Here is a 22864-nt window from a genome sequence, read left to right as displayed (position 1 = left end):
TTAATTAGGATTCAAGTTGAAGCAGATGGATACCTAAAAGAATAACTTGACGGGACGACGGTACGTTCAATGTGACATGTGACATGCATCTAGATAATCAGACTATAATAAATAGATAATTAAGAGGAGGCAAAAGTAAATTAAAACACTCCCGGTTCTAGCATATATATGTTTATCGATCTAATTACCATTCGCCTAGGGAAACAAACAAAATTTTAAATATTTTATCTTACCTATTAAGAAAATATGATAAAAATGAGAAAGACGAAAGGAATTGATTAATGTTATATTAAATAGAAAATAGTTTTTTTTTAAAAAAATATAACAGCACCCCTGATAAGGAAGGAATGGGAGATCCTCTCCCATGGATTGTCCAATAAGAGAAATGCTAAGTACTAAATCTTTTACTAAAGACATGGTTACTAAAATGATATATAGCTTATTTACTAGAAATAATCAAAACAATTAATGATAAAAAAAAAATGTTACGGGTATCAATAAATAAGCTTCACATCATCTTAATAACAATCTCTTAATAAAAGATTTAGTACCACTAGTATTTCTCGTTCAATAAATGACTTTTCCTGACTTAAGTTTTTCATTAGATGTTAGATATTTGCCTTAATTAGCTTCTATATGTACATCCATCAACCACCACAATTTAAAGTTTCAACCACTACACACAATTTAAAGTTCTTTCTCATGCCCAACGTCGATGTTAGAGACAGTCGGAAGGATTGACAGAAGATAATTTTGATGTTTTAAGTCAACAAAGTTAAGGATGAAAAAATTAACTATTGACTGCATACCAACGGTTAGTGAACCGTCACCAATCAGGGACAGACTTTCAGTAGCCGATAGGCGAGATAAAACTAACACTCAATTGTTAATAAGCATGCCCTCAAACTACTAATTATATCAACGTATATATGGTTTACAATTATAGTCATATACAGTGTCATCCATCTCAGTAAGGATCCAAATTTTCATTCGAAATCTAAGTATATTGATGTGAGATATCAATATATTCGTGACGCATTGGAAATAAAATTGTTACACATTAAGAAAAATCATAGGATAAGAATGGGTAGGATTTGATGACAAATTTGTTAATGCCTATAAAAGCACTTGAAGATTGTAGAAGAAAAGGGGCTTGGTAGAGCCCCCCACACAGAAGAGGAGCAATATTTTAAAAGCAGCCGCTTTTATGATCGAGTTGGCGTTTAGGGAGTTTTGTATTTTGTAGAAAAGCAAATAGATCGAGAACCGTGCGTTTTTAGAGAGAAGCCGACAAGCTAGCTAGGGGAGAAAAAGAAAACCAAGTTAAAATTTTAGCATATTGTTCCTGGCAATGAGAGCTTTGTATAGAGTAACTAGTCGGAATTTTTCTCCAGTTGTTTGGTTGATAGTATCTGTTGAAAATTTAAGGGTTTTTTTTTTTTTTTTGTTCAATTTCAATATTTCGACTTTTTCTTTATTTTTTCAATTATTTTTTGTTTCACATTAAAAAATTATGAGTTTTTTATGTGCTTTATAAGCATTTAACTTGCTCATATACTAGACTCCAGTTTGGATACACACATGCTAGTTGTGTCACCCGTCGTACGCACGCTTGACGCTTTAGACGCACATGCGCATCATCGCACATGAGCAACGAGCTTATTATTTATGTGTAATTGTTTTTATGTGTTTAATTGTTCTAACTATCATATTTTTAAAATATTAAATGATTTTTTCAACCGTCAGAAACTACATTTTTGAACTGCTTTTTCAACAATCAGAAACTGTTTTTTCAACGTTTAGAAACTATAATAAACTACTTCTGTAATTTATAAAATATATTTTCCTGCATATTTTAGGTGATCTTTTTCTTCTCTATTGTTATAGAATTTTTTATTCAGAGTAGTGTTCAGAATTTGCAATCTGCACACTACATTCGGACAGCATTGTAGCATGATGACAGAATTGTTGTATTCCATTTTTGCAAAACTTATTGTATAAGTGGAATGCAATATTTGTCTAAAAGACAGATTAATATTTGCCTAGCTTACTGTCCAAGAGTTCAATGATTTTTCTACAATTTTTATTTTGCTTTAATTAATTTTTGTAGTTTCACATCTTTATTTCCAACAATATCGACTTGGTGAGATCTTTTTTTATTGTTCTTATTGAAATTCACCTTAGGATGATGAATTCATGTTGTAATCTAAAAAGTATGTGTTGTTGATGTGTTTGTACTTTGTAGACTCTAAATTGTGTTCTAGAGAAGATAGTTGTAAATTCATCATTGTTGATGGTACGTAGAAGATTTATTTAGATCAGGTCTCATGGTTTTTCCCTTATTATAGGAAGATATTCCATGAAAAAATAAAAATAAAAAAATAGTATACCTTGCTTGTGGATTAGTTAATTTGTTTTTCTGCAATTAAAGTTTGTGAATTGATTTTTGTTAATTACTAATTAAAGTTTTATTATTATCTATTTGATTTGCACAAAATTAATAATGGTAGGAAAATTATCATTGGTGTTCACCTAACACATCCATGGGTTCACTATTAAAAAAAAAAAACGTCAAAGTGATGTTGTTTACTGTTAAAACGATGTCACATGATAAAGTGACTTTAACGAGCCGACGAGAAAGGAATATAAAAGTGGCCGCCGGCCGGTGGGTGGAAGTTGGTTAATTATTTGCTTGGAGATTATTTCGACATTCATCATCACCATCTGTTTTATTCGGAAGCTAAATCCATTGAATATGTTTATGCTTCATTTGTAAAGAGATTGCGCTTAATTATCTAGTAATCCACTATGTACGCAGCTCGATCTGCAGCGTCGGATTAATTCCTATTGAAGCACGATAGCGATCGAATGGGAAGAGAAACAATGAATTAGAACCAAGCGTTTTTAATTATTATTTTTTAGAACCAAGTGCTTTTAGTTATTATTTTATTTTGGCACCTTCTTCTGTTGTCTATTTATTGGCCCAACAAGATAATTAATAAAGAAGAGAAGCAAAGAAATGATGATCCGGTAGGTGAAGCTCTTTTTTTTTTTTTTTTGGGGGGGGGGGGGGGTGAACAATAAGCTCAGAACTCCTTACGTTAATAACCAACAGGCCTAAGGGCAAATTACAAACGCACGCTACTCACTAAGCCAGAAAATTTGACTTGAGTGCTGTCTACAAATAAACAAATATTACAAGATCAGGCATTTGAGTCATTCTCTACATTTAAGCATCATTCCTAAAGATGAAAAGGCTGATCCAGGAAAAACAAGCCTTAAAACAGACCAATAATATCTGAAAACTCATAGACCGACTTAAAGAAAATAAAAACAATACAAAGAGCACTACAATAAACAAATACACAACAGAAACATCAAACAAGCCGTCATTTGAAAATCTTTGTTGGTGCCGACGCATGAACAACATGCGCCGTACACAAACACCACACCAGTGACAGCCGACCATCGGAAACCATCCCCACCACAGGCCAAGACCAAGAAATTAAAAGAAACCCTTGACCCACACGGGCAAAAACAAAGAAGGAGAACCTTGGCGCGTGCAGATTACACACCGACCACAAGAGACCCACATGCCCGTGGCTAAAGGCGGTAGGACTGGAGAGCGACTGCGAACTCCACTGAAAGGCGCGTGTCCCAAAAAACCCGACAGATGGGCACAGATCTAGCGATAAAAACAAAGAAGACAATGAAGCACGTACGGCCAAAAAATCTCTACCCAATCGATCTTCTCTTGCTTGCCATTCCTGCTTAAAAAAAACACAACCAAAACACAAAGCAAAAAACACTCTCTACTGGTTCTACAAACCAGAGAGGATAACCACTCTGTAACCCTAAAGGTTAGGAGATAAAATACCCCTGAATCTAACTATGGAGAAAACAAAAGATCTTCTAGAAGGTCACAAAAAACACCGTGGGGAGGAGAGAGGCGTGAAACCTCCCTCCCCCCACACCATAAAGACTCTCTCTACGCTCTCTCTCCCTAGAAACTATTGGGAGTTTCTCTCTCTAGAAACGTCCCTCGGTAGGTGAAGCTCTTATGTATATGTGCCCCTTCAAAATTTAGAAAGATAATTTAATTGGTTATTAAGAGTAAATTGAGGAAACAAATAAATTCATATGAAAGTTTGGCAACATATCTATAAAATTTTAAGACGATCTCTTTTAAAAATTATTATAATATCTAGTTTGTATACTTTTTAATTTATCCTTGTTTTTGTTTCTAATCAGTAAAATTCGTGTGTAGAGAAAATTGTAAAAAAAAAAATGTTGTACGTATTGTAGAGAGAATTTTTACTTTCTTTAAGAAAAAATAAAAAAGAAATAAAATAAAATAAAATTAGATACCTTATTTGTGTTTTTTGGGAGGGGCTGCCACATAAAAATAGAAAAAGTGTAATTTTTTATGCGTGTGTTTTTTGAGAGGGGAAAATTAAATGAAAAAAAACAGGAAAAGTAACTACCCAAGTGGGAGTGACTTTATCATCCATAGGGAGAGGGAGGGACAGAAATGAATAAGGTTTTCTTTCAAATTAAATCGGAGGAATTTTACCTAACTTAATCTATAAAATTTATACGTTTCTCAAAATATATGATAACTACATGTTTTTTTTAATTAAATTTCTTTCAACTTTATCCTTATTATTAAATAGCATTTATTTTTCACGTGTTTAAAAAATACATATCATTTTTATAAATTGGGTTGAATGAAGTTCTTCCGACCTAATTTAAAAAAAAACTCCATTGACGGTATTAATATATTTTGACTAGAGGAGAGAATACACGTACAGTGATGATTTGACTGGAGGTTAGAGCGATTTGATCATGAGCTTAATTGATTTAGACGGATTGACTGTACATAATTGTCTTACAAATTAAATGATGTGATGCATCTATTGCGTGCACATAAAGTATATATACATGCATGACATGAGATGGGTTAAAAAATGAGTCATATATTAAATGATGTGATGCATCTATTGCGTGCACATAAAGTATATATACATGCATGACATGAGATGGGTTAAAAAATGAGTCATATATATATATGCTTGAATGAATAGGTGGGTGTGGATGCATGCATGCATAAGAGTTTCATGATAAAGTTAACGACTTTTCTTGCAGTTAATTTTTTTTTTTTTGGGGATGAATACACGTACATCTTTTTGACAGACTTTTGAGTAACCTTTGATTCTACGTTAATTCGATCTCTCCAAGTCTGATCTCTTGGACAAAATTCAAGTGGTGGTGGCCATATTATAATGTTTTGCAGACTTTTAACTCGTTCTGATAGAGTTGGTTGCATGCAAGTAACGGCAAGTACCCCCTGGATAAAGTCAATGTTCAATAAATGCATGCCTGACGACTTTCACGAAGCTTTTCATTCAATGTTAATTAGGTATAGGAGGAATGCTTATCTATTTTTAGTGTTTTTTTAGTGTCTATTTGAAAAGATGTTCACGTTATCTGGAAGAATATAAATATAATTTTTTTATTATATTTATATCATTTTAGATGGACATTATAAGAACACTAAAAAAACCTATATCATTCCTCTCTCTACATATATATGCACATCATATCCTTGACCAACCTTTGATTAGCCTTAAGCCGATTGTGGTAATTTTGCTCTAAACTTTTCACTCTCCCTCCAAGAGTACTCGAGCAAAATCCAGTTGTCCTTGATTTTCTCTGGATTTGTTAGGTGCCGACTTCTTTAGCTTCTTCTTGAATGTAAATGATACATCCTTTGCATACAATTCCATTATTGGTAGACGTGGCAATCTGCCGATTTTCGTTAACAGTTTTGACGAAAGTTAAATAATAGGGATTGATTCATTTGTCAATTTTAATTGGGACAAGCCGTCCCATATAAGGTATTTGTAGCGACCACTTTCAATGTTATTAGCAACAAGAATTGTCGGCACCAGTAGTAATTAACAGAGACCACTCACAATGTCGTTGCTATTGAATCTTTAGTGACAAGGTATCTGGGACCAACGTCATGCTTTTAGCGATGACATTAATCGGATCATCACTTAAGACCGTTTTTCCTATAGTACGTACGGAACTCAGTGAAATCTCAAAAACTTATTTTGTATTTTTTTTCCTTGAATAATGCTAGAACTTACAATTTTTATAAATGATTCTTTTCCTCCTCCTTGGTCCTCCCCTAGCTAGCCTCAGCCTCCTCTTGCAAATCTACCATTAGATTTGTGGGACTTATAGGGACTCACATGCTAGGTCTCACAAATCTAATAGTGAATTTGCAATAGGAGGACATGGAGGTATATGGCATGCATGTTTCTACATTTTTATTTCACTACTTGCCTACAATCTTATGTAACACTTTCAACCAACTCTTAGACTAGTCTTTGTGGGAAAAAAAAAAAAAATTCAAAGGGTTTGGGGACTAATATGTCAGCATTGTGAGATAGTTGTGTAGTAAATATGAGGTATATGGCATTACACTTTTTCCTTACTTTTAAAGCAATAGTTATAAGATTAATTCTACATATATATTACATTTTAATCCCACAACTATATATCCCACAATAACGGCATGGCAATCACAACTAACCCTTTAATTTTTGTTTTAATTTTTTTTTAAAAAAAAATTAGATCAATTGATTGAAACTGTCATGTCAACATTGTGGGATAAAAATGTAGTTTCTAATATTACTAATAGTTATAATGAGTCATATATAAAGAAGTCTGTTACAATAGAAGAATATGTAGTACCATGCACTGGGAAAAAAAAAAAAAATGGTTGAAGGCATCAACGCATTATTTGATCCTAGCGATAGCAAGCTAGAATTGGAAAAAACAGGAAAAAAAAATAAAAAACTCTCGAGATATATATATATAGGACTCAATTCCAAAATAGGGATCAATCTCCCACGTACACTTACTATTGATTAATGATTAGATTCAAGATATTTGGAGATACACATGCAAGGATATTGACTTTTATTCAAGTAATTAAACTCCAAGAAACTTGGAGATACACAAGAGATCGAAGAAGATCGATCGAATTACATGATTCAGAAGAATGCATGAATTGAAGCATGCACTCCTTTTGGCACGAGATAATTAAACAAAGATCACTAGCTTAATTAGAAAACCATTGATTAAATATAAGTACGTTGATTCAACACACGTCCCAACAGAAAGTAATTGGCCCGGCCTCCATTCATGTCCGTACTGATCAGCTATTAATTGTCCAAGAAACAAATGGAAGGAGTTCTTTATCACTATCAAATACGACAGCGTCTTCCGCTAATATGTTGACGAATGCCTCCATTCCATCTCCATCTCTTGTGCTTGTCAACACCACAAGATTCTTGAAAGGCATGCTGGGACAGCAGACCCAGGTGGGCTCCCCCCACCCAAAATCAGTTTCATAAAGAGCAAACCTGCACCAACCTGTAAACCTGTACGACTCTACGTCACCCAGCTTTGACGATAGCCCGACTTTCTTTGTGAGCGAATCCGGAATCGCATCACTCTGTAGTTTCTTCACGTAATCACCATCGATTCCTTTTATTGCCTTACTTAGCTTGGTCGCCAGAGTACAATTACTATCATGATCATGATCAAGCTCATCATGTGGTGATATTATAGCCGCAGCGAAGTACCAAAGATTTCCAAAAGAATGCGTTGGCATGGGAGGGACCATCCTCTGCCGTATGTTCACCGCATGAACTGCTGCATGCACTCTTGCTGGTGCTGGTTTTGATTTGGATATCGCCATTAGACTTTTCCATATGAACGCTGAAACTGCCTCCACACGCGTTGGGAACTTCACTTGTGAAAAACCCGCTGCTGAGGAGGCCTTTTCCTTCAAAGCTACTATGCTGGATTTGTCGAACACCAATCTTCTTGTTACGATGTTTTCCTTTGTGACTCCTATGTCTCCCAAGCCCCAAGGTATATCTTTCGGTGAGAAGTACTTGGCCGCATCAAAATTTGGACAGACAGCTTCAAGTACATGATCTCCACGAGATGTAGCGCTCCAGGCGCCAAGAAATGTTGTGGCTGAAGCTCCATCTGCGATCCTGTGTGAAACACACACACCAATGGCTACTCCGCCACAGTCAAAGATATTATATTGGACAGCCAAGAGAACTTCACGGCTTCCAAGTTTAGCGCCATTAATGCCATAGGGTTCAAATGGCAGAAACTTGTTTAAGGCTTCGACATTGACGTGTTGGAGAACTTGTGATAAGTTACACGCAACGCGAGCTTCGTAATACTCGACCCCCTCATCGTTGCAGTCGATGGAGTGGTCTTCTTTGACTCTTCCAGCCAAAGGGTAGAAGCGGTTGAGGGTTTGTTCTAGAGACTTTTTAAGCCGTGAAGATCTTTGGACTTGATCATGATCAACGTGATGCCCATTAATCAGCTTGGGTTGATAAAAAAGGATAATAGGAATATAAGTGGTGGGTGCAAGTTGGTCTAGGAAGGAACGTTTGTGGTTTCTAAGGTCACTGGGTGTTGGAGATGATGGTTTGATTATTTCCTTGGAGATTATTTCAACATTCATCATCACCATCTCTTTTATTCAGAAGCTTATAACCCACTGAATGTTTATGCTTCTTTTCTAAAGATGATCAGCTTGCAGCTAGCTTTTATAGAGACGAGATGGAGAGCTCTTTCAAGTTTTAAGATCAAATATGCGGCTACTTTGTTGTAGATTTCACACGAAATTGACTTTTGTTACATATTTCACGCTGGTACGTATTCCCAACTCGTTAAGTTAACGTGGGATAGTCCTAGTCAAGTATTTCATTCCAAGTAATGCTACGTCGAGAACTAAAACTCTTTTTTTTATTCTCCTAAATATGATGTGGCTTTTAAAATTATCATTGAATTAAGGGTTAAATAGAAACTTGCCCCATGTGATTTGCAAACTTTATTTTTTGCTCCCTGAGTTTTTATTATAGGTGGTACCTGTGGTATGTGAAAAGACGGAAATGGTACCTCCATCTAATTTTCCATTCAAAACTAACGTCCAACTACGTCATCCTACAAGTGTCGGCGTGCATGCACGACACCTGTCCCCATGATACACTTTAGCGTTGACTTGGCTATCATTTTTCTTTATTATTATTTTAATGATTTCTTCACCACCCCCATGGCCCTTGGGGGTGGTTTGGCCACCCCCAAGGGCCAAAATGGGGGTGGCCGAAACCACCCCCATTTGGCTTGGTGGTGGCCGGCCACCCCATGTGGCCCAAAGGGGTGGCTCGGCCACCCCAACAATTTTTATTTTTTATTTTTTTTTAAAGAACCACAATATTTTTTTCCAATAGATACCCCTGTAGTTTTATAAATTTCACGATGTGCCCCATGTGGTTTTAATAAGTACCAAAAATAATACTTTGTTTTTGTAATTATATCACAAATGGTACTTTGTACACAAACAATATTTGGTATATTTGATATGTCTGTTTTGAACCAAAAGTAACTTATATGCCTGTCGTGTATCAAAATAATATGTTGACAAGAATTGAACCCTTCATAAAAAATAAAAAAAAAATGCTATCAGTCCTGTGTAACAATTGGAAACACAAAATAATCTGCGTGGCCAATTGATATAACCCAAAAAATGACCAAATGTTTGTTACTTAAGCACAATTTTTTTTCCCAATGTATACTCCTGTGGTACGTTTTAAAGATTTCATGATGTGACCTTTGTGGTTTAAATAATTACCAGAAATGGTACCTTGGTTTTATAAATATATCACACATGGTACTTTGTACACAATTAATATATTTTTGTCCCCAAAGAGTAACTTAATCGGCTCGGGACCACACCACATGAAATGGAGGTTACTAGTTTGAATCCCCCCTCCTCCTCTTGTGCGGATATGTCAAAAAATAAAATAAAATCAAATCAAATATATTTTGTACCATATATATATATATTATTTTAAAGATTTTTTTTTTAAAAAAAAAAAAAAAAAAATTGTTGCGGGTAGCCGAGCCACCCCTTTGGGCCACATGGGGTGGCCGGCCACCACCATTTGGCCTGGGGGTGGCCCTGGGGGTGGTTTGACCACCCCCATGTGGCCCTCAGCCACCCAGATTTATATATATATATATATAAGAAATCATTAAAATGATAATAAAAAATGATAATAAAGAAAAATGATAGCCACGTCAGCGCTGAAGTGTATCACGGGGACAGGTGTCGCCCATGCATGCGCGACACCTGTAGGATGACGTGGCTGGACGTTAGTTTTGGATGGAAAATTAAACGGAGGTATCATTTCCGTCTTTTCACATACTACAAGTACCACCTATGATAAAAAGTAAAACTCAGGGGGCAAAAAATAAAGTTTGCAAACCACAGGGGGCAAGTTTCTATTTAACCCTTGAATTAAAATTCAATTGAAATTTTAAAAAGTACATGACATTTAGAAGGACACAAAAAAAAAGACTATAATCCTCCTTATTGCATTACTCTTTCATTTCATAATAAAAAAACATGTTTACCAAACTAAATTTTTTACTAATTATATATATATATACACACACACATGATACTCCTCGAGAATGCGCCATATAACACATGCAACATGAGCCAAAAATAAAATATAAAAAAATAACGCCATATAACACAATATGAGTGAAAATAAAATAAAATTGTTTAGTAGCTAGCTTTTTTTTTTTTTGAACAAGGAAATAACATTCATTATAATCTGAGACCCAAATGGCCAAAAGCTGTAATTATGGGTACAAAGACTCCTAAAAATAAAGTACATGACTAATTCCTGACTTGGAGGGCAACTGCCTTAGCAAAAGGACACAGAAAAACACATATCTTTTACAATAAGTCCCACTATGAGAAGATAAAAGAACAAGATCTTATCTAAAACCTATATCTAAAGTCTACCATGGCATGCTGCAGAGATTAAACAACATAACACAATCTAAAAAAGTAAAAAACATAAACTAAATAACATTGGCTGGCATAGAGCGTAGGGAGTCGCCAGTAAATCTGTATAAGGTTTCTTCTGAAAAATAAAAAAAATAAAAAAAAAAATGCTATAGAAATAGCTTATCCGCGTACTGGAATAAAACCACACCAAAACCTGCTCAAGAATAAGCCTATTCCCGTGCTGGAATAGAAGTAACCCAATTTGTGCACCAAAACATTAGTCTTCTTCTTCATCAAAACGCTGCCGACGCCCTAAAAAAGAAATACCCCAGGTTGTGCAACCCATCATCATTCATTCCTCCTCAAACGTTGCCGACGACCCTTGAAATAGCACAAAAGTGCAGATTTGAGAGACATCCTCCAAGCTTCTCGCACCAGTCCGAGCCTTGCCAAAAATGGAATACCGATCTTTGCTCCTAATTTGAATATCTCAATCGTAGAGTGAAACCCACCAACTCTAAATCCTCAAAAGGATTAGAGGAAAACACCTTCACCTCTTGGTTTTGCAGAGAGCCACCGAGCTAGAGAGAAGAAATCCAATAGCTCACGGCTCAATGCCTGGCCAAAAACAAAACCATAATCATAAAGCAAGTAAACAAGACGAAAAAAGCAAAAGTAAGGGGTCGGGGGCAACACCCCCTCCCCCTTCAACCAAGATCTGAAGAGGAACCCGGGGGCTAGGGTTTTTGTTTAGTAGCTAATTAACATCAGCCTAACGCAATAGATATCCGTTTATAAAGAACTTCTACTAAAAATTGTATATTTATATTTGCAAAGGGAAGACTTTTTTTTTTTTTTTTTTTTAACAGAAAAAATCATCATATATTGCATCACTTAAAAATACATCAAAATTGATCCTATAAAACACAATAGGATCTAGGGACTAGGTTATTCCTTAATAACAATGTTACTAACACTCCGTAAAGTTTCTTCCGGCCAACATAAGTCAATAAAATTCTGAGAAGCATCATTCGCTAAAGTATGGGCAGCTGAGTTACATGCATGTAGATCGAAAACTTAGTATTATGGCCGTGGTATGAAATCATCAACAAGGGGCAACTCAAAGAATATATAATAATATTTTGTTATAGAGAAAAGATGAACAAAACAAAACAAATATGAAAAATAGACACCTACTTGCAAGTTGAACAAAGCAATTAATCCATATTATTGTATTGGCCTGGGGGCTGGAATAAAGAAATGAAAGAATTGGTGTAGTTATGGCCTCTTGATTAAAAATGCTCGAGTTATGCTTAATAATTTGCAGTTATGGAGGGTGAGAACTATGTTAGGTGGGAGGCAAATGGAGTACCTCATACGCTAACCAAGAAAATGCTTCTCTTATGGACGAACAAAGTTCATATAGAGGAAGGCTATCATTATATTCTTGACATTAATTGTAACTGTGGAACCCAATAATCTTTAAATTCTAAATCTATGAAAGGTTTGCTTGATTAAATTCAAAAAAAAAAAAAAAAAAAAAAGAGAGAGCATGAAAAGCTACCTGCAATGTACAACTGTTCACAATTTTTTCCTTGGGGATTTTTTTTGGGTAAAATTTTATACATGGTTTACCAGGGGCGGGTCAATATAAATTGGAGCCCAAGGCCCAAAGTCTAAATTAATGAGGTATTTTTACTTTTAATATAATAACAAAATAAATTTTATAGTAAATATGAAATTTTTTATTTAAAAAAAATCATTATTTTTTTGCTTTATAATAGAAGACTAACAAAAGCAAAATATACTAACATATAAAGGGTACGTTTGAGATTGCGATTTCGTAGACAATAAGTGCGATTTTAAACCCAATCGCAGAACATAAATTGTTTGGGAACTGCGCTTTTAAAAATTGCGATTTGAAAACACAAAAAATATGCTTTTTCAAATCGCATGTAATATAATGCTTTTTTGAAAACGCAGAATTTTAAAGGCTAATTTGCGATTTTAAAGGTTAAACTGCGATTTTTCCAAACGCTTAACTGCGTTTTTAAAAATCACCATTTTCAAATCGCACATTTTAAAATCATTATTTTAAATCGCACTTTTTAAATTTGTAAACCCAAACAGACCCAAAGTTTAATTAATTGGCTTATTGACTAGAAAATCGATCTATGACAATCGACAAACTCATTTTTAAATTGAATTGCTATAATTGAGGGCCCGTGGCAAACTTTATGGATAGACTTTTATTATTATTTTTTAAAATATTTAGAGTATTACAATTTTTATTATAATTTTAATATAAACTGATATTTAAACTTTGTTTTTATCATTCTTTTATTTTTTCTGCTAAAAACAAAAACATTAAAAACAATCCAAACACACTCCTAAAAATGCAAGAATAATTTTCACTTTTATGTCATCAAAATATTTTTTTCCTTTAAACACGTTATTTATAAGTTAATGACTCCTAAAAAAGAAGGATTTCATATAGGTAACTTGTTGTTTGGGTAGGGTTCATCAGGACCCTATCCACACCATGTTTAACCATTTTTACAGGCGGCATGGGTTCTTGGCATTTTCGTGCCAAGAATCAATAGATCGAGTCGTGTCACTCATTTTATGCATTCCTTCTTAATGTTTGTTTTTTCTGATGTTTATTGTTGATCAGTCGCTTAGCCATAATTTCTTGATTTTAGTTGTATTTTTCTCATTTACCTACCAAAAAAAAAAAAATGGGTGACCTCTTTGCTGGCTTCATATTGAAAATGAAGAAAACATTCAAGAAATGAATAAAGGATAGAATGCATAGCTCAGTGGATAACATTTTGCCCACCGTGGATTGTAAACACGATCCCCATAATTTAGCCGTTTGTCTCAATGTCTAGAAACCACACTTTTATCCGGAACTCTCCCTTATCGTCTTTTGGGATAAGGTGTTTATTAGCATGGAAACAGCTGAAGAGTTAGTGTCCTACTCAAACTGGACTCTAAGAAGATCAGTCTAAAGCTTGTGCAATCTGGCTCTCACACTCCTAATCCAACTGCACTCTATCACTCCAGTAATTTTAGAACTGTGTGCCTATAAATACACTACAAAAAAATCAGGATTTCTGGACGGTTTGAAACCGTCCAGGAAAATTGGTCACTAATTCGGGTTACAGACGGTTTGGACAAAATCGTCTGCAATTCCAGACGGTTTGGACCAAACCGTCCAGAAAATTCTGGAAAGTTTTGCCCAAAAACCATCCAGATTCTATTTGTTTTTTTTAATTATAATTATTTTTTTTTTAATAATAATAATGTCTCTTGGTTCGATGATCAATCCTGCATCAAAAATTTTCTCCTTTTCCTCGCACTCGTGAACCTCTTTTGCATCAAATTTTCTCTCCTTCTCCATCAAATTTCTCTCATTTTTCCAGTCTTTCGCTCCTTTTCCCATTGGTACTCGGCGAGAATGAGAGTACTCCTGAAGAAATCGTAAAAATAAATAAATAATAAAAAATAATAAAAAAAAAAATCAGATGTTTTTAGTTGTTTCACCTGAAATGATATAACACAACCTAAGATATATATCACAATCTGATCATGCAAATGTATTTTCCCAGCAACCAAACAAAGCAAAGAAAATATGAGAAGCTAGACATCAAATAATCCAAATAAAAAATCAATCTTTGCAGTAAATAAACCAAAAGCACCGAAGCTCATTCATGAAGTTGAAAATGCAAGAAAAGCTTCCAAAACACCCAAAAATTCACAAACTTCGCCTAATTTCCCAATTTTTACAAATCAGATTAACACACAAAATCCCAAACTGACATACAAATAAACAAGAGTCCAGATTTGGCCGGCTCTGTCCCAAATCTTGGTCGGGGGTACTGTTCTTGGTCGGCTGTGTTCCAGATCTGTGCCTTGACGCTCTTGTGCTGGAAATGACGCTGGATATCGGTGGTGGGCGGACCGAGGGGTAGTACACTGCTGAGGGGAAAAGAGAGAGCGTGAGAGAGAGACTCGAGATCAAAGACTCGAGTACGCTGCAACCTTACCTGCAGTTACCTCATGGTGGTCGACCTGGGTCGTTGGGTCGCTGAACCGCCGGGAGAGAGGGAGAGAGAGAGAGGCGTTGGGGGGAGGTGTCCGAGTGTATGGGGAGGGTCGGAGGAGCATTAGGGATTTAGCAGAGAAAGTAAAGGAAGGGCAGGAGATTAAGAACGAAAAATCATAAGAATAAATCCAGATGGTTTGATTCAAACCGTCTGGAAAAAATTGAAAAAAATTTAAATTTCTATTTTTGGACGGTTTTTAATCAAACCATCTGAATTTTTCCAAACGGTTTTAACCAAACCGTCCGGAAATTTTTAATTTGCAGACGGTTTGGTCCAAACCGTCTGTATTTTTCCAGACGGTTTGATTAAAACCGTCTAGAAATATAAATTTAGAGACGGTTTGATTAAAACAGTCTTGATTTATTTTTTATAGACAGTTTTCAAAAAAACCGTCTGTAAAACTTTAATTCTAGACAGTTCTAAAAACCGTCAAGAAGCAATCATTTTTTTTTTAGTGATAGGCTACTACTCCATATATAAATTTATAAATAGGCTACTACTCCAGGTATAAATTTACGCTCTAATCTCTGAGTTTACTCTGCTCTGAATACTCCCAAAATTGTCTATTAAAACTGACTTAGGCATGGCATCTCGACGAGATGTTTATTATTTTGCAGGTACTTTTATCTCATCATTATCTTTCTCTACTGACGTGACAGTGCTAATGATCAGATTTTGGATCAACCCTCTTCGAAAAAAAAAAAAAATCTAAAGGCTGACTGACATTATTACGTTAATAAAGTGAGATGGTGGTAGAAGAAAAATGTAATTATATAATGTCTCACCATCAAATTATCAATTACTTATTGAATAATAGTACTATAAACTCCAGTAACGTGACAGTCCTATATATCAACCCTTACATTATCTATAAAAGAACGTTGTTGTCAATGCTCCGAATGGGTGTATTGCTTTAGTCGTTGGGCCTTTTGCCAAGAATGAAGGGGTATATTTGTGACGTCTATTCTTGATAAACTGCTGCAAATTAATAGTCGATCGTCAAGGCAACCCAAAGGTCAAAAACAGCCTTTGGCCCGAGCACTATCCCAGGGGTTGTGGAATTTGAGCAACAAAATATACCGTGCTCTAAAAAAGGCTACGATCTCTTTGAGTAGCATCTAGCTGCCGGCCGTTTAGTCCGGCCATCATCACGATCATGATTCTTTTTATTTCAAGGAAAATGAAGTCTTTGGAGAATTTGTAGTCAAGTCGTCAAAATTTGGTCAAAATATATTATTTTTGTTATTTTAACTATCTAGTTTTCAAAAGTTCTAAATACCAAACTCTCTAAATATTCTCTACTTCAAAATAAATACTATTTTTTATTAATCTTTCAACCAACCCAGGAAAAACCTTCTGGTTCCAAAAAATAAAAAATAAAAAATAAACCATCGGACCCTTCTAGAATCCCGACTTCCACCGGACCCAGCAAAGGCTTCCACCGGACCCAACCTTCGACTACCAGTGGAGGCTCGACGGCCGGCGTTTCCTCTCGAAAATGAAAGATCGACGAACTGTGGACTTTCTCTGCTCCTAGATCCACCGGAACCAGCTTTCCACGACGATCGGCTTCTTCGACGGCCGGCTTTTCCTCGACTGCCAGCAACTTCTCGACCTTCGCCTACCCTCATAAATGAAAGATTGGCTGACTATGGACCTCAACTGGTTCTAGATCCACCGGAACCAGCTTCTTCGACAACCGGCAAAAATGAAAGATGATGACCAGGGGAAGTGTTACAACTGCAAATCGGCTGACTATCAACGTCCTTCCCCGCAAAAATAGAATAAACAAATGCAAAATAAGAAGCGACGAGTGATTTTGCCCTCATCTCATTAGACGACCTCCTTTGATAATCTGCAAATTCATTGTAGAAGTAGAGAGCTCGCTGGACACGAGATTTTGAGCAAAATCGTCTGATTTTAGTGTTTTCGTCAGTTTGACGACTTCACTACAAATGCTCTTAGCTAGCTCCAGCTTGTGAAGTATGGAAGGACATCAAATTTGAATTTTCAGCAATGAATACTTTGTAATCGAGTAATTACCGCTCACTCTCTTAATTTAATTTTAATTAAACTAAACTTTTATTCAAATACACTATAATATATTCTTGGGATAATTACACTTAATCCCTATGATTTATCCACGGTGTGGCGATTTACCCTCCAATGTACCAAAATTGGTACATGACCTCCCCGAACTTGCCAACGTGTGGCAAAATCAACCTTCCGTCCAATCGACCATTTGTTTGGACGGAAAATCGGTCACATGCAAGTCACGTGACTTAGGGAGGGTCTCTGTCTTAAACGGTCACGTGACTTGCACGTGACCGATTTTCCGTCCAAACGAACGGTCGATTGGACGGAAGGTTGATTTTGCCACACGTTGGCAAGTTCGGGGGGGTCATGTACCAATTTTGGTACATTGGGGGGTAAATCGCCACACCGTGGATAAATCAGGGGGGTTAAGTGTAATTATTCCTATATTCTTTTATCTTTTCTTATATTAATTAAATATTAGGAAAAACTTCATTTATAATTCTTGATCTTTCATCACTTTTATAATTAAGTATTCAAACTTTAAAAAGTGTCAATATAAGGTATCTATCTTTCTTTTTCTTTTCTTTTTTTCTTTTTTTTAAATTTCAACTATTCGTTAGAATTTTTTTTGTTAAATATAGAATTGAGGCGGCGTTCGCTAACATATTGGAGGAAGATGCCGTCGTATTTGATAGTGATGAATGTCAGGGGAGGTGTGTTTGGACGGAGAAATATCGAAACTTCTCTTACTCCCCATCTCCTACTACTTTTTGTAATTGTATCTTCAAATTTTAAAATTTTGAGAAAACTTCACTTATAATTTCTGATCTTTATTACTTTTACAATTAAATACTCAAACTTTTAAAAATATCAATTTAAGGTATCTATCTTTCAATTTCAACCATCCGTTAGAATTTCAGATTAAATCCTATCAAAATTCTCAAAATACCATTGTCTATTTTTTTTTTTTTAAAAAAAAACTTTATAAAAATTTTCAAAGATTGAAGCATGGATATTTTGCAAATTTCGTTAAATTCTTACCAACCCCAAAAACCTAACTTCTTCTTCTTCTTTTTTTTTTTTTTTTTTTTTTTTTTTTTTTTTTTCTACAAAAATGGAGGGGAATTTTGAGAATTTTGACAAGATTTAACGAAAAATTATAATGGACGGTTGAAATTGAAAAAAATTTGAAAGATTGATACCATAAATTGACATTTTTTAAAGTTTGAGTACTTAATTATAAAAGTGATGAAAGATGAGGGGTTATAAGTGAAGTTTTTCCTAAAAATTGCAATGTCATGTTACCATATTTGAAAACTTTACAATGTCACTTTTACCATTAAGATTTAAGGTTATATCAACCGGTTCATAAGTAAAATATCTCTTATACTTCTTTAATAATTATGAAATGACAAAATTATTATAAATATTTAAAAAATATATATAAAAAAAAAAAAAAAAAAATTTGCATCCACCGCCAGCTTGGCCGTGGATCACGTACAGAACATGAGTATTTTTTGTAATTTGGCATCTTTTGTTAGGATTTTCAATAAAATTTTAACGAAAATGTGACATTATATACAAAGTTTTCAAACATGATGACCCGACATCACAATTTTTTAAAGTTTAAGAATATGATTACAAAAATAATAAAATATCAATGGATTAAATAAATTAGGGGTCAGCGAATAAAGTTTCCCTAAGAAATATCCATGAGTTGACCGAGCAATATAGATGAAGTGGAATATTTGTATGGTTGGTGGGAATATTGGTGTTTTGTTTGAGGAGAAAACGCCAAGCCGTTTAAATTGCAAATTTAAACGGTCTGTCATTTACATAAAACAAAAACGCTCCCGCTAGCATCTAAATTAACTCAATGGACTGCCTTTTTGGGCTTCATTATTAGATTCCCTTTCCTAATCAAACTGGGCCGGAGCTCTTGGATTTCTCCAACCTCAACTACAAGTCCTTCTAGTACTCTTTATACAATTTTTTTTATCACTTTTGCTTATGTGTCAAGGTGGTCTCCACCTTATTTTATTTTTAAAACTCAAAAAGTAGTAGGGGACTACCTTGCCACATCGGTAAGGTAGTGAAAGATTGTATAAAAAGGTGGCAATGAATCATTACTCTATATATATATATAAGCCAAAAAATTAAGATTGACCCCAATTAAAATTAGGTTTGATCCATGCATATTCATATATAGTTTGATCCCTTCCGATGAGAAATCTTTGTTTCATTCCTGTATATGCATCAAACTAAGGCTGCCTTTGTTTCGACGTAAAACTTTTTTCTCAAAAACAGTTGTCTATTTTTCGGTGTTTGGTATGGTCGAAAATCTTGGTCAACCTAAATGAAACAATTTCGGTTGACCAAGTAAAGCTCCTTTAAGCTGCAAAAATGTTTTTTGTTTTTTATTTATGTAAACAATTTTCAAGTATGAGCTTCTCTATCTCATACGTACTCTTTGTATAGTAGTTCATTCTTCGCCACCGCCAGAGGTTGCCGGCCGTTATCGATGCCACCGCCGTTTCCATCAATGATTTTTCGTACAAGCTAAATGTTCAAAATTATTTTCAAATGAAATCGTTTTTGCTGAAAATCTCGTCTTGAAGAAAGCTTGAAAAAAAGATAAAATAACCCTCATTCATCATTGATCTTGTCTCACGAATTAGAGTAAATCTTTATTTATTGACTACCTAATTATTCATTAAAATAGAAGACAAAGGCAATACTAGCTACGACAAGTTACGTTCGTAAGCCGCTATTAGAACAATATTACTGAATATTCTTTCATTTGGGACTTCTTCTCATGCATTGGCCTTCTGTAGTTGTTGGTTCAGTACTCAGTCAATTTCTGCATCAATTCTATCATAGAGAATTACTTAAATCCTAACAATTATTTTTTAAATTTCAACATCCATTATTTTAAAAATATGGTAAAACATATACCCACTAAATTAGTAATAAATATTGACTTATTAAAAGGTAAAGGATGATATGACAAAACCTTAATTTTATTTTTTTTTTCAATTTTTTTTTTTAATTTTTAATTAGGCATATGACACATGTCAGCTTCTTAGAAGTGTTGATGTAGACTTCCGTCAATTTTTGGACGAAAGTGGACAAAAATACTGTCTCTACCTTTAGTCATAAATGAGATACTATCTACGATGCGAAATAAACCATATAGGCAAAAAAATAAATTCTTTAAACCACGTGGGGTTAAACATATTTAATCCTAATTTTTAGTAGTATTATTACGTGGGTTGGTTCCTAGCTCCCACGGGGAATGGCCTAACACAGTTGACCTTGTCCACATCTCGTCTCTATAAAAGCCCAAGCTCTTTGGAAAATAAGCACAAACATTCAGTAGTGGCCTTTGTTGCTGAATAGATCAAAGTAATTGCGATGATGAATGTTGAAATAATCTCAAAGGAAATAATTAAACCATCATCTCCAACACCCCGTGGCCTTAGAAACCACAAACTTTCCTTCCTAGACCAGATTGTACCTGATATACACATTCCTCTCATTCTCTTTTATCGTGCCAAGAATGGCCTTGACGACGTTGATCATCTCCAAAGATCTTCTCGTCTTAAAAAGTCCCTCCAACAAATCCTCAATCGCTTCTACCCTTTGGCTGGAACCGTCATAGAAGAAAACACCGTCAAGTGCAACGATGAGGGGGTCGAGTTTTATGAAGCTCGAGTTGCGTGTAACTTATCACAAGTTCTCCAACAATTCAATGCGGAAAACTTCAACAAATTTCTACCATCTCGAAAAAGAGAAGCTCTCGTAGCTGTCCAATACAATGCCTTCGATTGTGGCGGAGTAGCCATTGGTGTGTGCGTTTCACACAGGATCGCAGATGCCGCTTCAGCAGCGACATTTATTAACGCCTGGAGCGCTACATCCCTTGGAGATGTTGAACCTATCTCTCCCAAATTTGATACGGCCACGTACTTCCCATGGAAAGATATGTCTGATTGCGATCTTACCATGCCGAAGTGCAACACCCTGACAAGAAGGTTGGTGTTTGACAAATCAAGCATAGCTGCTTTGAGAGAAAACGCTGTTTATTCCTCAGCAGCGAAGCTCCCGACATGTGTTGAGGCAGTTTCGGCGCTCATATGGAGACGTCTCATGGCGATATCGAAATCAGAACCATTACCAGCAAGAGTGTGTGTGGCGGTTCATGCAGTAAACTTACGCGAGAGGATGGTTCCACCCATGCCACCGCATTCCTTTGGGAATGTTTGTTACCTCACTTGTGCCGTACTATCATCGGACGAGGTTGATTACAACAGTGTTCTGGCGGGGAAGCTAAACAGTGCAATAAAAGGAATCGACGGTGATTATGTGAAGCAACTACAGAGCGATGAGCGGCCGGAGTCGCTTAAAATGGCGGCGGAGCAGTTCTCGAAGGGTGACATGGAGATCTGTTTGTTTACAAGCTGGTGCAGATTCCCTTTTTACGAGGCTGATTTCGGGTGGGGGCAGCCCACTTGGGTGTGCTGTCCAAACATGCCTTTCAAGAATTTCGTAGTGTTGATGAGTAGCAGAGATGAAGATGGAATTGAGGCATTTGTTAACATATTGGAGGAAGACGCTGTCGTATTTGATAGCGATAAAGAACTCACACCATTTGTTTCTGGGACAATTGGTGGCTAACTGGCTGTTGAATGCTCGTGCGTGCATGAATAAAATTTATTTAATTAATTAATGATTTTCTGAATGAGTGATATCTGTTTATGATCACCTGCCGTGCGCGGAATAATGCTAGCAGGCAGCAGCAATATACTTCCTTGTAAGTTTGTTTGTTTGTTTGTTTTTTTTGAATTTTGTGTAAGTTCTCTTAATTGCACTTAAAAAAGCATTAGAAATTTTATATTTTTCTACGTTTGGTTGCACCTGTCCAGCAAAAATGGTGATGAATGTTAGGGGAGGTGTGTGAACTACTAAGGGAGAAATATGAAAGCTTTACTTAATTACTCGCAATCTATCTTCTGTTATTTGTGCAATTGTATCATCAAACTTTTAAAAATTAATACGTCGGATTGTCGTGTTTGAAAATTTTGTAGTGTCGTCCTAACCATTAAGATTTAAGGTTAAATTCTACGGTTAATATATTGGTGAAATATCTCTTATATCACTGTAAAAATTACAAGATTATCCTAATTAAATAATTAATAATTTTTCTTTTGAAAAAAAAAAAAGTTTGAACCCACGGCCAGCTTGATATCCATATTTTTAAATAATTCATAATTTTTCTTTTGAGTTTTTTCTTTTTTTAAAAAAATAGTATCTTTAGTATTTTGAAGTCATCTATTAGGATTTTTTTATAAATTCTTAACGAAAATGTGACATTATATACAAATTAAGTTTTTAAACATGACGACTCGACATTATAATTTTTTAAAGTTTAAGAATACAATTACAAAAATAATAAAATATCAATGGATTAAATAAATTGGGGGCCAGTAAATAAAGTTTCCCTAAGAAATACCCATGAGTTGATCAACGAACAATATATGAAGTGGAATATTTGTATATATGGTTGGTGGGAATATTTGTGTTTTGTTTGAGTAGAAAACGCCAAGCCATTTAATATGCAAATTTAAACGGTCTGTCATTTACATAAAATAAAAACGTTCCCGCAGGCATCTAAATTAACTTAATGGACTGTCTTTTTTGGTCTTCATTATTAGATTCCCTTTCATAATCAAACTGGTTCGGACCTCTTCAACTTCTCCAACCTCAACTGGAAGTCCTCCAAGCATTTTCCCACGTAATCTTAGGTTAACAA

At 35.1% G+C, this 22864-nt stretch overlaps 2 protein-coding genes across 2 annotated transcripts; one reads left to right on the top strand and one right to left on the bottom strand.

The window, feature by feature from the left end:
• Window positions 1–6967: 6967 nt before the first annotated feature.
• On the bottom strand, window positions 6968–8633 carry LOC133876496 (stemmadenine O-acetyltransferase-like). Its single transcript, XM_062314786.1, has one exon. The coding sequence runs from the start codon at window positions 8573–8575 to the stop codon at window positions 7229–7231; it is 1347 nt and encodes a 448-aa protein (XP_062170770.1). The 5' UTR covers window positions 8576–8633; the 3' UTR covers window positions 6968–7228.
• A 6965-nt stretch (window positions 8634–15598) lies between these two features.
• Window positions 15599–21966, top strand: LOC133875112 (stemmadenine O-acetyltransferase-like). The gene is made up of 3 exons (XM_062313116.1): window positions 15599–15632; window positions 16553–16680; window positions 20452–21966. The coding sequence occupies exons 1-3, from the start codon at window positions 15599–15601 to the stop codon at window positions 21727–21729; spliced, it is 1440 nt and encodes a 479-aa protein (XP_062169100.1). The 3' UTR covers window positions 21730–21966.
• The last annotated feature ends 898 nt before the right edge of the window (window positions 21967–22864 follow it).

Source organism: Alnus glutinosa, chromosome 8 (genome assembly GCF_958979055.1).
Source record: "Alnus glutinosa chromosome 8, dhAlnGlut1.1, whole genome shotgun sequence".
In the NCBI taxonomy this organism is placed as follows: domain Eukaryota; kingdom Viridiplantae; phylum Streptophyta; class Magnoliopsida; order Fagales; family Betulaceae; genus Alnus; species Alnus glutinosa.
The sequence above is the reverse complement of the archived record's forward strand: the minus strand, read 5'-3'. Positions and strand labels throughout refer to the sequence as shown.